General features: G+C 43.6%; 1 protein-coding gene across 4 annotated transcripts in view; it reads right to left on the bottom strand.

Annotated features, from left to right (window-relative positions):
- The window catches only part of PAQR8 (progestin and adipoQ receptor family member 8), a 35,881-nt gene extending 21,941 nt beyond the window's left edge, over positions 1 to 13,940 (bottom strand). The window contains exons 1-2 of one of the 4 annotated variants that reach the window (XM_054698862.1): positions 13,866 to 13,905; positions 10,597 to 10,661 (exon numbers count right to left, since the gene is read on the bottom strand). In XM_054698862.1, coding sequence (XP_054554837.1) covers positions 10,597 to 10,603 — 7 coding nt within the window. In that variant the 5' untranslated portion in view covers positions 10,604 to 10,661; positions 13,866 to 13,905. Of the gene's footprint in view, positions 1 to 5,075; positions 5,549 to 10,596; positions 10,662 to 13,865 lie in introns of those variants that run through there. The other 3 variants (XM_037519861.2, XM_037519860.2, XM_054698861.1) reach the window with 3 other exon arrangements.
- Positions 13,941 to 14,644: the final 704 nt, after the last annotated feature.

Below are 14,644 nucleotides of genomic sequence, written 5' to 3'. Positions count from 1 at the left end.
AAAAATCTTCAAAGTACTTGGCCAATCTAATACTGTTTTTGACCTATAAGATATCTCTCTCCTGACCCCTACCACCACTCTTTCCCCTTGAAACTTCTAAAAAGGAAAGGTACCTCTGTTGGTCCTTGCTATGAAAGGGTCACAAAGTGAGTCTTGGTTTGACTTTCTTGCAAAAGAATGTACTGTTTATTCAAATGACAAGAGAAAACCACACTGATGGCATGCACAGCCTGATGTTAACCCCTCAGACAGCAGCTTGGTAGCCTCTGACAATCTTCCTGAAGACAGCTAGGCCTGAGGGAGGTTGTAATGATTTCTGGCCACTATAACTGACCCAAGCCATTCTTACAACCCAGAACATTATCTATAACAGGGTCCTGAATACTTAGAACATCTTCTGTCAAGAAAGTCCTGCAGTTTCATAGACATTGTCTTAAAATCCTCCAAATTCCTTCAACAGTAAAGCAATGGTTAGTCAACTGAGAGTGAGTTAATTACAACTTAGCACTAGGTTTCTCTTGCTTTCACATCTCATTAAACTACACTGAATCTAAATTCAGCTTAATACAACTGCTAGACCAGATTAGGAATTCCTTAAGGACAGGCTCTGGGCTTCCATTTCCTTTATAGTACCCATGAGCATTAAACATTTTGTTTCTCCTATGAAAAGAATGTCTTTAATTAGTCTTACTGAGTAACCAACCAATCAACAACCCAATCTGCAAACCTACTATGGGTTAAAAGGGAGAGTCATAACCTCCAGTCCTTCTGTAAACTAGCAGTTAAAGTGTTCTTTCTTGTCATCTGCTTTTCAGAAAGGCATTGTTGGGTGATAACATTCCCCTCCCTAATGCTTTTTGGTGAAAAAGGAGAGCTGGTCCCTAGCTTTTAGCAACCAATACATATTCCCTGAAAAGGGAACTGGCTGATATCTTTGCTGGCATGTCCTGGAAGAGCCACTGGTGGAATTTCTAGGCTCTGCCTCAACAGTAACCTGACAAGCACCACGCTACATTTTGGTAACTCCACAGGTGAAAGGGTTAAAAAAGGGTTGGGTACTTCGCCAGGACTTACATGGCTTCTGAGGCACGACTGTACAGGTAAGGGGGAAGGAAAGGAAACTGAGGTTTGAGAGTCATACAAATGTCCATGGTCCCAAAGATAAAGGAAAGTATTAAGCAGAAAAGTCAGTGTGATGTTTCATTTTGATAGGAACAATGGAGAGTCGATTTCTTGAACTTGAACTGGCAAAGCTCTCTTGATCAATCAACCACAATATTCACTTGCTTTCTGCTCTGTTCTTAGTCCTGATGGACACCAAGTGAGTGCCTACTTGGTTCCTTTCATAGCCAGTTTATATAGCTTCACTCCCTCTCCCCTGAGATAGACTTGGGCACCAGAGGCCAGGTCAGCTCTCTGGAGAGCTCGAGTTGGCTTCCCAGCATCTACTCTGTGTTGTCAGCCAACTGGCTCCCAGGTGAGGAGAACACTTTTGGCAGCACAGTCGTACACAGCAGGCGAGAGACCGCAAGAAAAGGCAAGGGAGAGGAGGCAGGCATGTGATTCTGAAGACAAATAAACACAATTAGCTATGCTAGAAACAAACTGAAAAGACTCAGTGGGAAGACTCTGCTGCTTTCAGCTAAAAGAAAAAACCAAAGGAAAATTCATTTTAAAAGAAACCTTTTACTTTCCCTGGCAGCCACCATCCAATGCTTGGCATGTGTTCTGCCCGGGTCCTTTTCATTTGCATTGATTCAACATTTCAAACACTATCACAATAGTGATTTGACTGCTTTATCAGTTGTGTTGCCCAAATACAATCCACTAATATTTCAGGTGAGTGCTTTTGTTCCTGGAGATGACAATACCAAGCCTTTCACAGTCATTGCGGCCCGAAGTAGACCCAATTTGTAGCAAGGGTTACATGGCTGAAGTCACAGAAACCAAAAGTCATGTCCCTGGGAGTTTCTTCTACTCCCAGGACCCAATTCCACAGTGTAGGATTAACTACGGCAGAGAGGTCGAGTAGAAACCATATAATAACTGGATGGGCTCCTTAGTTAAGGTAAACTGGGTTTGAATCCTGACTCTGACACTTACAGATTGGGTGACCTCAGGCAAGTAATTTAACTTCCTGTGCTTTTCTGTCTTTATTCTGTAGAATAAGGGTACAATGTTACCTGGCTAATACTGTCGTGAAGTTTAAAGAATTAGAAGAGTCTTTATCTTTGAAAAAACATTCTGAAATGCTCATTAATAATGATATGATGTCTGAGGTTTGTTTCAAAATCATTTGGATAAGGTATTATCAAAGGAAGTTGGCCATAAGTGATCATTGTTGAAGCTGGTTGATAAGCACTTAATAAAAACAAAGGTTTTATTATACCTTTCCTTCCACCACGGTCTTTTTAAAATTTTCTATAACAGAAAGTTTGAGAGAGAAGGTAATACACGTCAAGCTGCTGGTACATGGTACGTGCTCAATAAATATGATGGGTTCTATCTACATCAGAAAGGATCTTGGGGGCAAACGCTGAGATCACAGTCTGCTTTTCAGGAGCACTGTGGGTGCATTGTGGGGCCAGTAGTGTTTGGTGGGGGGAGCAGGAAAGGCCGACACACTAACTTCACTGTAACCCTAAATGATCCGCTACTGCCCAAACTTTCACCATCAAAACTGCTTCAAACTGATTATTATTAGTTTTCTATGCGTTGGAAGTTTTCTAAAACAGTCACATCCATTCAAAATTAATTACTCCATACTAGTCAGATACACATAATCACAAGTCAAATTTCAAATCAGATAAGCTGGTGGATGTCTCCAAATGCAGCAGCTCTCAACTGAGCTGAAAGCAAAGCACTTCTTAGTTTTGACGGCCTGTGCAGCTGTCTGACAATTTTGTAGCCACATGAAATAATGAAAAATGCTCAATGCACACCCCCACCCTCACCCTCACCCTTGGCCCCCATCTTCAGCCCTCTGCCTCCAGTAGGTTCAGGCAACTACATGCATAATTTCATAATTTCAGCTAGAAACTCCTAGCTTAAGGAATTCCTTACATTGGGTGATACCAGGAGGGACAGGATACCCCACCCTGGACAATTTCAGGCTAGATCTCCATTTTATGGGAGCCCTTAATTAAATCCAAGCTCATCTGTCCTGTGCCTTCTCACAAACAAGGCCTCTGCCATCCCAGCTCAGATATTACAAATTGTAATAGCCTTGGGCTATTACATCTCTTTTCTCAGTTGGAAACTAGGATACCTTCTTCCTAAAGTTGTTTCAGGGGTTAGAGACAATGTAAACAAGGAGCATTGCATAATGCCTGGCACATAGTAATTGCTTAATATATAACAGCTATTCTATCTTTGTAGGCCTCTATGTAGGATGAATATATTATAATTATCTCCTGTGGAACCTGGTTAATATTTAGACTCTGTGGCTCTCCAAATCATGAGAAGTAGCACAGCCACATAATTATAAACAGCTGAATATTTTCTTTCTCATTCATGTGACAGTTTCAATGCAGCTGCATTCAATCTTCTCCTCCATATTGCTGATGGATAGAAAACTATGTTATTGACATCAGTACCTACACAGTACCTGTGATTCCCTCTTCTCCTTCCATAAATGTCTGATGACATCATCTTTTAAATTTAAAACAAAATTATAAAAAGAAGTCCAATTCAAATCTAACCAGGCCATTCAGCCATCCAGTGTTATTACCATTATGAAACATTTACTGAATAATTGTGTGTGTGTGTGTAGTTGAGAGGGTCAACAGATGAGTGTAAACAATGAAGTTGGAATTCTATTAGCAAAAACTTCAGTTGAAATCCAGGCTTCTTGGGGGAAGTTTAGGGACACACTAAAATCTTTTATTTTATTTTTTCAGTAAATTTTTTATGGAAGTAGTTTACATTGTAGTTACTATTTTGGAAGTATAAGATCTCTCCCTTCTACTCTGAAATCTTTATCCTTAACCTTATCTAAACTCAGCACACACTCTTTTTCCTGATTTATTTTTCTTCATAGCATTGTTCACTACCTGATATTATTTCCTGATTGACTTTTTTATGGTCTGTCTCCCCCAAGAGAAAATCTGCTACATTAAAGCAGGGATCCTAACCATCTCTGTGTCTCTAATACCTACAACAGTTGTGTCAAGGTTATAGTAGGCCCTTGAAAAATATTTTTAATGAATGATTTAGTTTCTCTTTCCTTTCTTCAAACATCCAACTGCAAAAAAGGAATGTAGAGTTGCAACCCTGCCCTGGGTAATTCTCATGTAGCTGTCCACTATGATTCAGGACAGAAGACAGTATAAACACATAACATATGAAGTGAGGTCATGTGATATGAAGAACAATGGAGCAATTTCCTTGGAGCCTTTACATACACATTCTGATTTTGACCTCTGTATTGCAGCTTAAGCCATTTTTCTCATCGAAAATGCCAGCTTCTCTATCTAAATGTTACCCCTGTTTCAAGATCTCTCTCAAATTGTTTCTTCTGAATCCCACTCTGACTTTTAGAGCTCACGTTGATGTTACCCTTTTTTTTTAAAAAAGATTTATTTATTTATGCATACAAGAATTAGGGTACAGGCCAGAAGTGTGGGAGTGAGAGGAGTCACCAGAGACAGAGTGCGGAGCAGAACAGGAGGATTGACAGAAATACACTGCTGAGGGAAGCAGGAGATGTCTGCTGTGCCTTGTGGGTCACCTCCGAGGATGGAACTTATGCTGTACTGCAGACTGCTTCGTAGTGCTGATGCTTAACCCTTTGCACCACCAGGGAGGCCCCAACGTTACCCTTTCTAAACCGAGTGGCCCTATACCTACCAGCAGTGCTTCACAACCCAGCACACACTATACATGGTTTGAAGTTTTCTTTCCCCTTCACGTAAGAAAAAATTTGATGTTGCAAATGTATTTGATGCTCCTTAAACACAAAAACCATATACTTCTCTTGTATCTCTCAAAGTGACTAACAGGGTTTTAAGCACTTATTAAGTGGTCAGAAAATTCCTATCAATAATGAACTGACAGATTTCCTGTTTGAATCCTACCTCTGCTGTTCTGACATGCTTCCATTTACTCCTCCCAAACATCTATTTCCTTTTTTTCCTGCTTCTCCTGAAGTATTCCTGTCAAAATGACTCTCCAGTGCCAAGATCTAGAATGTGAACATCCCGGATGTGGTAGAAAGTTGTCATAATCCTGGGAATTGACACCAGAAACACAGAATGTGACATTATTTCTGGGAATGTGAACCATAGGCAATAAGTCAAAATTCGGGATGTTTTATTTATTCACGCATACAAGAACTGGGGTACAGGCCAGATGTGCAGTAGGGTGAGCGGATCCACCAGAGACAGAGCGGGGAACAAAACAGGCAGAAGGACCGAAATACACTGCTAAAGGGAGGGCGGGCGAGACAGGAGAGGTCTGCCGCGCCATGGGGGTATCTCCCCAGCTGGCCGGAATCGAACCTGCACTGCGGAAGCTGTGGACAGCTTCACAACGCTGCGCTCAATTGCCTGAGACACTAGGGAGGCCCTCAGGATGTTTTAAAGAGGGAGGAGAAAGAAAGAAAGACCATGCAATCCAAGAAATACCTATCGTATTTTTAATTAACCTGAATCTCTTCACTAACCCAAGATTTAATAAATCAGTTTCGACCTTCTTGAAATGCCACCCAGTTTCAGTGACATTCTTGGGGCCTTACCTGAACCTGTCTGCTGGGTGACATTCTGGTCCTGCAGCCAGTTCCAATCCTGGCATCAGCCCAGGCATGAGACTGGCTAAATCCACTTTCTAAATTACTTAGGATTCCTGGCAATTCAAGAAAAAAAAAATACTGATGCTTTTATCTTGCTTAATTACAGGAATAAAAAACTTAAGATGGGACTCCTGGACTGAATTATTTGGACAGAGTTATATAGATACACCATAAAAAATATAAATTCTTAGTTCAAGAGCCACTCTAACTCCTACACTGATTTTATATTATCCTTTGTTTTTCCCCTACTCTTTTTTTTTTTTAAAGATTTAGTTTTATTTATACAAGAACTGGAGTACAGACCAGATGTGCAGGAGGGTGAGAGGATTCACCAGAGACAGAGTGGGGAGCAGAACAGGCAGATGGACCAAAGTACGCTGCTGAGAGGAGCAATGGGTGAGGCAGGAGAGGTCTGCTGCACCATGTGGGTATCTCCCTGGCCGGCCAGGATCGAACCCGTGCTGCAGAGGCTGCGATCAGCTTCACAGCGCTGCGCTCAATCCCCTGTACCACTGGGAAGGCCCTGTTTTCCCCTACATTCTATACAACATTAGCAATTCTCTTTAGAATAAGTCTAAAAAGAAAATGATGAGAAGATAGTTTTCACCAACAAGTTTCATTTTTCACAAAAGTATAATCTACAGGCAATGTTCGGTAAAGTATGTGTGTTTTGATTCCCTCTTTAACTGGTTTGGGGATGTGTAGTCCTACAGTTTCCTGAATGTAGATTTATCCCAAATCTCTTGGGTATTCTCTTAGACTCAAATATCTGGTGTTAAGAACTGAGCAAATACACAGCTTCAAGCTGCTGAGGAAAAGCAATACATTCTCCATTCTACGAGAATAGAGAAATTTTCTTCATTGCTTTTCTTAATCTTGGACTATATCACACTAGAAGGATAAATGTCACTGCCTAATGCTAGCTGTATTTCCATATCAACAAAACCTCTTAAGTCAATAACCCCACCTCTGACCTCCTTCAAATTCTTACAGTCCTAAGAACTGGGGGTGTTGGTTAAAGCCAGGAACGAGCTCAGTCTAGAAAAGGAAGCAAACCAGAATTGGTCCTTCTCAAGATGTGGTCTTCTTGAAATCTTGAAGTCTCCTTTATTTAATTATTATAGATTCACATTCATCATAGTTATTAATTCATTCATTCAACAAATACTGCATTGAATCTTCCTCACACAAGAAGAAAGGGACAGTTTATTAGTTCTGTAGATGGCTCAGAAGTTTGTACCTTCCAGACACATAGAGAAGTCTTCCTTAATTCCTAGGCTACATCAACCTGACCCTCTAATCCAGCTGACTTACAACAGATTGCCCACTTTTGGGGAAATACGGTTTCTCAATGTCAAGTGGGATAATGCGAAATCTTGTTCTTCCACTCTAAGCTTCTGAGTTAAATAACCAACTAGCATTCATACACAGCCTGAGTTTGTTCAGATGATTTTAACCCTGTGCACAGGCTACAAAACCATGACACTTTCCTTGCTTACCATTGAAGCAGAGTCATCTCCAAAACTTACCTTCAAATTATGTATCTAAGGATAGGGATTGCATTTTTGCTCATCATTCTAACCCTGGTATTTAACACAGATTTCGCCCTTAAAATTTGATGAATGAACGTGAGACAGCCTTTGGTTCCCCAACTACCAAGAAGTCCGTCAAGCTCTCATTCCACAAGGATTAGTGCTCAGGTTCCTTCTCATCCAGGACTTCTCAAGCCATGCCACAAATTTCAGCAATTCATGGCACTAAGTATCACAAACAGCTAGGACAGTGTTCCATAAAGTAAATCTGGGCAGCAGAGAGGGATTTCCTCCCTAGCCACTGGGAGGTGGAGGCTTCCAGCCACACCACAAGTAAAACTGACTGAAAGCTACAAGTACTAAGATGATAGAAACTAAATGCTTGTGTCCCTCCTAAATTCTTACATTTAAGCCCTAACCACTAGTATGATGGTATTTGAAAGGGAACTTTGGGGAAATAGTTAGGTTTAGATGAGGTCATTAGGGTGGGGTCCCCTTGAGGGGATCAGTGTTCTTTTAAGTAGAGGAAGAGAGTTCTCTTGCTCTCAGGACCTGCCCTTCCTCCCTCCCTGTACCGTGTGAGGACACAGCAAGAAGGCAACCATGAACTGAATCTCTGACACCTTGATCTTGGGTATTCTCTTAGACTCAAAGACTCCTTGTTTCCAGAAATGTGAGAAATAAATTTCAGTTTTTTTTAAAACACACAGTCTATGGCTGTATGTGTGTGTGTGTGTGTGTGGGGGGGGCACCATAAGCTGACTAAGATATACAACCATAAAAAAAAAAAAAAAAGACATGCAACCATTTCCCTATTTAAATTGCCCGAGAAAGTCTAGAAGCTAGGGAAATGCCACCAATTCAGTATCAAGGCAATAACAAACACAATGACGAGGCAATAAGCAAAGAATTTGGACTTGCTGTCAGAAGCCAGTTCTGCTCGGGGCTAATAAAAATACCCATCTCATAGGGTTATTCTGAGAACTAAATGAGATGATGTGAATCTATTTCTTAACACTAGTAACTGCTCAGGCGGTCATTATAGTAATAAAAATGATAATTATGATGTTGAAAAAAATAATTATGATATAATAAATATGATAAAAATAGTTATGATGCTGAACTTGCTTTATGCTCATGCTGTACATTTTCACTGGACCTGCTACTCAGAAGGGACAGAAAAATGTGGTGGCCAGAAACCCATAGCAGTAATCAGAAACCCCAGATCTGAGTCCTTTTTGAGTCCATGTTCTCATTGTGACTTTCACAATTTTTTACCCTCTTCCCTTCCAAGTTTCCTTCATCTGTCAAAAGAATCTACATGATAATATCTGCCCTCTAGATCTCCCTGTATTACAAAAGTCTTATTTAACAAGGCATATAAAAACTTGTAGAAAACTATTCTGCAGATGCATGCAAAGAAATACAGAAAGAGGTAAAAAGTTATCAATAGATATTAAATACCCAAAAGGTTCTAGAACAATGTTTTTCAAACATTTGGGACTGCAGTCCATTAGAAGAAACATTTTACACTGCAAGCAGACAGACAGTCATCACTAAAAGAAAAAACCAAAACAATACCTAGGTTATTTTGATATTTCAGATTTGATCTGCTTCTTTTTTTCCCCTTTTTCTTTCTTTTGTTAAAAATATAGGTCACTGATTTCACAATGCATGGTCCTGACCCTCAACTCTCACTGGGTATCAGAAACATCTGAGGGCCATTTAAAAAAATCCATTGCCCAAGGCCTGCTTACCAAGATTCTTAATCAATGGTTTGGGGTGAAGTGGGGGCATCATTATTCTTAGTCCATGTGAGCCTATAGTACAGTGAGCACCAAAAATGACAAAACTAATGGTTTCTGGCTCACAGCCGAAACACCACTGCATTATTTACATCAGTCTGCTACACACTCTACCCCAGGAATGCTGCCCCTGCCACCCCACTGCTCTGCTGCTGGTTACTGGAGTGTATTACTCACTCCTGTGGCTCCAGCGAGCATGAGGAAAACACAGAAAGGAATGAAGATCAAAGGGGACCCTGGGCTTAACTGGAGGCCTCCTTTCTCCTTCCAGATGGCCAGGAAACCCCATGCAGGGTAAAAACTGGAGTGAATTTGGAGTATTTTGTTAAGAGTGAAGGGACCCTTAAAGGAACGTTGTGCTAGAGTCAGCGGGGTGAAGGAAAAGTAAAGAGAAACTGCCTTAGCTCACTGCCTGCTCAGGCAGCAGAGGAAGCCCTGACCACGCTGGGCCTGGAGATAGACTCAAGTCAGAGGAGGAGCCCATGTCTGGGCTTCTCCATTCTGAGCATCTGGTTCCTCTACACAAGAGCAGTCTGGGGACTGTCCTGTTCTGGCTGGAGTGATGTGCAGCCTACAGAGAGCAGCCAAGCAGAACCAGGGCAGAATGCAGGAGAGCACAGGACGTGAAGCTCAGGAGACAAAGTCTGCCTCTTCTTCCTCTCTCGGTCTTCTGCCCTTACCTGCCTGAAGCAGAGGATTCTCACTAAATGTTGCACATTTCATGAAAAACCTATTTCAAAGCGACCCCAACCATTTGATTAAAATGAAGATAAAATTATTTCCCCACATTTTTGTATCTTCCCAGTTTGCAATTAATAAAATTTCTAAATCTAAAAATAATTATGTTGATATTTATAAAAGAGCTGAGTATCAAGTTACTTTTCACCATCACTTGAAAAACAAAGCAGAGCAAAATTCAAGTCTAATGGAAACAAATTTTTCTCCTTTTCAACACAAGCCAAGAGAACTATAGTTATTCCATTAAAGTAATATTTTCTTGGGTAAAGGAAAAATTATAGGAGAAACTTAAACTTTTTTCCTGCAGATTTTCAATAAGCTTTTACCTAACACACAATCAAAACAGGAATGTTAATTTTTTAAAAATCTGAATTCAAATAATGTAGCTAGCTCTGGTGGCTTTTAAGGTCACTCTTTGACACTCCTAAGAACCATTGAAAACAAAATGTTCTCTCTCACATATTCATTTGCAAAGCCCAGCTGAAGGGAATATCATTATCTGAGAAAAGTTTAAATATGCACATGGCTTCAAAGGAATTTTAACATAAAACTATCATAAGCTATTGAGAACGAAAATAGCTGAAATATTGAACGCTTATGTGAGGCACTGAACTCGGTGTTCTATGGGCCTAAATTTTATATACACTTCATCACACACATGTGAAGTACATACTCAATAGCATCTACATTTTAAGGTAAGAAAACTGAGCTCCAAAAATATAGAATAACTTGCCTGACATCACAGCTAGATCAAGCAAGCTTCAAGTCATGTTTGCTTGAAGCTTTATGTTATATAATCTGAAAAAAAAAATGAGAATTTAGGAAAACAATGAAATAAGAGGGATATGTTAATGTTAATTTTTAACTATGTGTACCATGGAATCCCAAAATCACAATGGATTTTCATAAATCATTCTCTTCTCCATGTTTCTGTATAGGTCTTTTCCCATAAAAACTCAAAAACCAAGTATTAATTACATACGGGGTAAGTTACCGTCTGGGTAATCTTTTGTGCAAAAACAAGTCTTTTGTTTATTTGTTTTGTTTTCTGTAAAAATGCACACTGATGGAAACTGCTTGGTCAAGAGTACCTGGAAGGGGAAGGAAAGAGCGACTTTCTCCAGCCCCAAAAACCAGTAAGGTAATAGGACCAATTTTTTTTACACACATGCCAGTGCGTGAACACCCAAATGAAGACTGCACTTCAAAGCAATTACTTTCCATCCTGTACATACACCATACCTTTTACTGGATTCCCCTTTAAGCACTGCCAGCACTTCAAGAGGACTTTCATTACTTTAATGGGCATGACCCATTATAACCTCAATTCCCCACCGCAGAAGCCAAAGTTGGCCACACATGGTGTTTGGCTTTTTTCCAACTGAGGAAGGCTTGCCATCATGGAGGCAATTCAGTAAATGTGTCGCAAAGTCTGAAAGCAACTCCAAAGCAGGAGCTCCAAAATTATTCTCAGCAATGACAGCATCACTAGAATTAGTGCACAGCTTGCCAAGATGAGGTTTCTGAGAGGAAGAAATACTCATTTGAATGTATAAATACTGGCATATTTATTTTAACATTTGGATAAAGAATTGGAAGAATCAGCTAGCTTTATATCCCAGTGAATAATTATGCTGCAGCAATAAAGATAATGCAGATTTTGGTACAAGATTCTCAGTAAGATTATCAACCCCTCCTTATAGTACCATTCAATTAGGTTATGGATATCCCCTTTAATGAAAAAAAGTTTTTCCTGAAATGATACTTGTAAAATTAACAAATCATCTTTCTGTTAACTTGCATAACTAATGACAGAAGAAAAGAAAGGGTCCAACGAATTATAATGGGCCACCATTATAGTACTTGTTCCTCCCAGGAAGCTCAAATCTCAATGTTTGTCAGAAGAGGAACCTATATCTAGAACACAAGGGAAAGGAGGGGGGTGCACCTCCTCCCCTCCTGCACCCCAAAGCCAGGAACCTTCCAATGGAGAAATTCACTTAATAGGATTCCTGGGCCCTGGATCTTCCTGTTGTAACTTTTTTTTTTTTAAGATTTATTTATTTATGCATACAAGAACTGGAGTACAGGCCAGAGGTGTGAGGGTGAGAGGATTCACCAGAGACAGAGTGGGGAACAGAACAGGCAGACTGACTGAAGTACACTGCTGAGGGGAGCAGCGGGCAAGTCAGGAGAGGTCTGCTGCGCCATATGAGTAGCTCCCTGGCCGGAGTGGATGGAACTCATGCTTAAGAGTCTTCGGTTAGCTTCATAGTGCTGTGCTTAACCCCTTGCACCACCAGGGAAGCCCTGATAAAACTTTTAAGACAAATAAACTTATTTTACATAATTAATCATATTGGATAAGTTAATAAAAAATACTCAACACTTCAACTTATCAAAGGGAGCAGTGTCACAAGACAAACAGAAAAGTCAGACAATGCACTGGTCATTTGTTTATCTTTAGACACACTTGGATCCATCCACTGAAGTCTTGGCAGCCTAGTTTCCTGCTGTGTGACCTGGGCAAGGGTGCAGCAGCTCACGGGTAGGGCTGTGGACATGTTAAGAGGGCAGTCAAGGGCAGGCCATTTTCTATTCAGGTAACTTCCATAACTTCAGTCAAGGGTGGCCTCACTAACACAATTCAAAACTGTACATTATTCTACGTGGGTATGCGGTGCATCTGTGGGCAGTCTGTGCGCATTGCTAAATTTCCTTCTGTTTTCACTTAGAAAAACCTCTTAGAGTAAAGGCGAGTAGGGAGCAGGCAACACATATGGAAATAGAAATAACAAACGCCTTTATTATAAGGTATTCCTGCCACACACATAGATCTCACCTGTACATTTGAAATCACCCTCCACAACTATTCCTTTAAGCCCAGATTCTCCTCATCAGGTCCCTGGACAAAATCACTTCTATCCCAGCTCAGCAATATACGCGATGCAGGGAAACTTGTCCGGGCCTCCGAGCTCCCCCTTTTGGGTCGGGGCCTGAGGGTCCAGGGCTGCACAAGATGCTGCTCTCCCCGCTACCTGCAGGTCCCCGTTTCGTGTTCCAGAGGCGCTTCCCTCTCCAGTCCCTCCCACCCCCTAGTTCTCATTACTCCCGGACTCACTGGGCGCCGGGTCTTTGCTCTGGGATTGCCAGGTCTTGGTCTCTCGAGTGGATGCCCTCGCGAGGTGTCCATGACCCCGTTCTACCCAGGACGCTGCGATCCCTGGCCCAGACCTCCCCGGTGCCTGACCCAACACCCACCCAACCTCTCCCGCCCCCCACCGCGCCCCGCAACCTCTCCCATCCCTCCAACCCCCTATCTCCCATAACCCGCTCCAGTTACCCCCCCACCCCCCGCAGCGCCCCGCTGGCCCAGCGCCCCGCAAAACTCTGCTTCCCGAGCCCACCCCTGGGGTGGGAGAAGCCTCCTTCCCACGACTGCCCCCCCCTCGAGCTCCCCCCCGCCCACCTCGGGCTTCCCCTCCTCCGCACTGCCCTACCGGTTCTGTACCCTCCGCCCTGCGGAGGGCGCCCCAAGAATGCCAATAGGGCACCCCTTCCTTCCACCTTCCGAGACTCCTACACCGGAGCTTCCCAAAGTCGCAGCGCTGCCTCCCAGCCCTCCAGCTCCGGCTCCCCAGCGCCGCGGCTCTGACACCGCCCCCTCCCCACCCCGCACCCCCCCGCCCCGCATCCTCCAGGCTCGGGCTCGCTGAGTCTCCAGCGGCGCGATCCCGACCCGTCACTTCACCCTCGGGGGCCGGCACTACGAGTCCCCAACACCGGAGCACTGACTCCTGCCCCCCTGGCTCGGGTTCCTCAACATTGCGATTCTGGACACTCCTCTGGTTTTGGGCTCTGGGGTCCCCCCAACCTCACGATCCAGACATTCCCGCCAGCCCTCCCCGCCCCCCGCCCCAGTGCGCGCCCTCCCGGGCTCCCCAACATCGCGGTCCGGATCTCCAACCCGGCCGGCTCCGCGCCTCCCGCGGCGGAACTCACCGATGCGCGGCAGCTAAGCCTCTGCGGGCAGCGCAGCCCGGCCCAGCCCGCGGCGACCAGCCTCCAGCAGGCGACTGTGGCCGCGGCGGGAGCAGCCAGGGGGAGAGGCGGGTGGGAGGGGACCGCCGGGGGCGGGCACCGCCCGGCTCCGCCCCTTCCCGGCCCGGGGACGAGATGCGCCGACCCGCTCACCCACCGCTGCAGTCCCGCCGCTGCGGCCGAGGAAGTTGACTGACGCCTCTTCCTTCCACCCAGGGCGCAGACCCAGACAGCTCCCTTTCAGGAGCTAAAAGGTCGAGGGGTTGGGACTGAAAGAGACCGTAAGCCCTGGTCCTTTCCTTTCTAAGAACGCACCCCAGGGGGCCCTAGGTGCAGGCCCCTAGACTTTCTGGAGGAAAAGAAAAAACAAAACCAAACTTCATCTGTTCCAAGACTGATTCAAATCTGGCCTTCTTTCCCCACCACCCACATCTGCACATTCCGGGTCATTCTGCTCCTGAAGGCATGTTCTAGCTCACCAACGAGGGTGCTTGCTGACTCACACATGTTCACATTCCTGAGATGCATCGCGAAGGACTCGTCCATGACTTAGGTACCCTACAACACCCCTCTTGCGCTGGCAGGCCAGGAACCAATTCTGTACCCCTAAGTCCCCAAGCCGCAGCAGCACTGCATCCGGTGGTAATAACAATAAAAGCAGTAAGGGGAAAGAGGAAATTCCAAGTTTGGTCCCAGACTTGCTCCTCGCCCACAATGCTGTCTATATTTTACCACAAGAA

This window comes from Talpa occidentalis, unplaced genomic scaffold, assembly GCF_014898055.3.
Source record: "Talpa occidentalis isolate TD23 unplaced genomic scaffold, MPIMG_talOcc4v2.1 talOcc4.2, whole genome shotgun sequence".
NCBI classification, from domain to species: Eukaryota; Metazoa; Chordata; class Mammalia; order Eulipotyphla; family Talpidae; genus Talpa; species Talpa occidentalis.
This window is presented reverse-complemented; position numbering and strand designations above follow the sequence as displayed.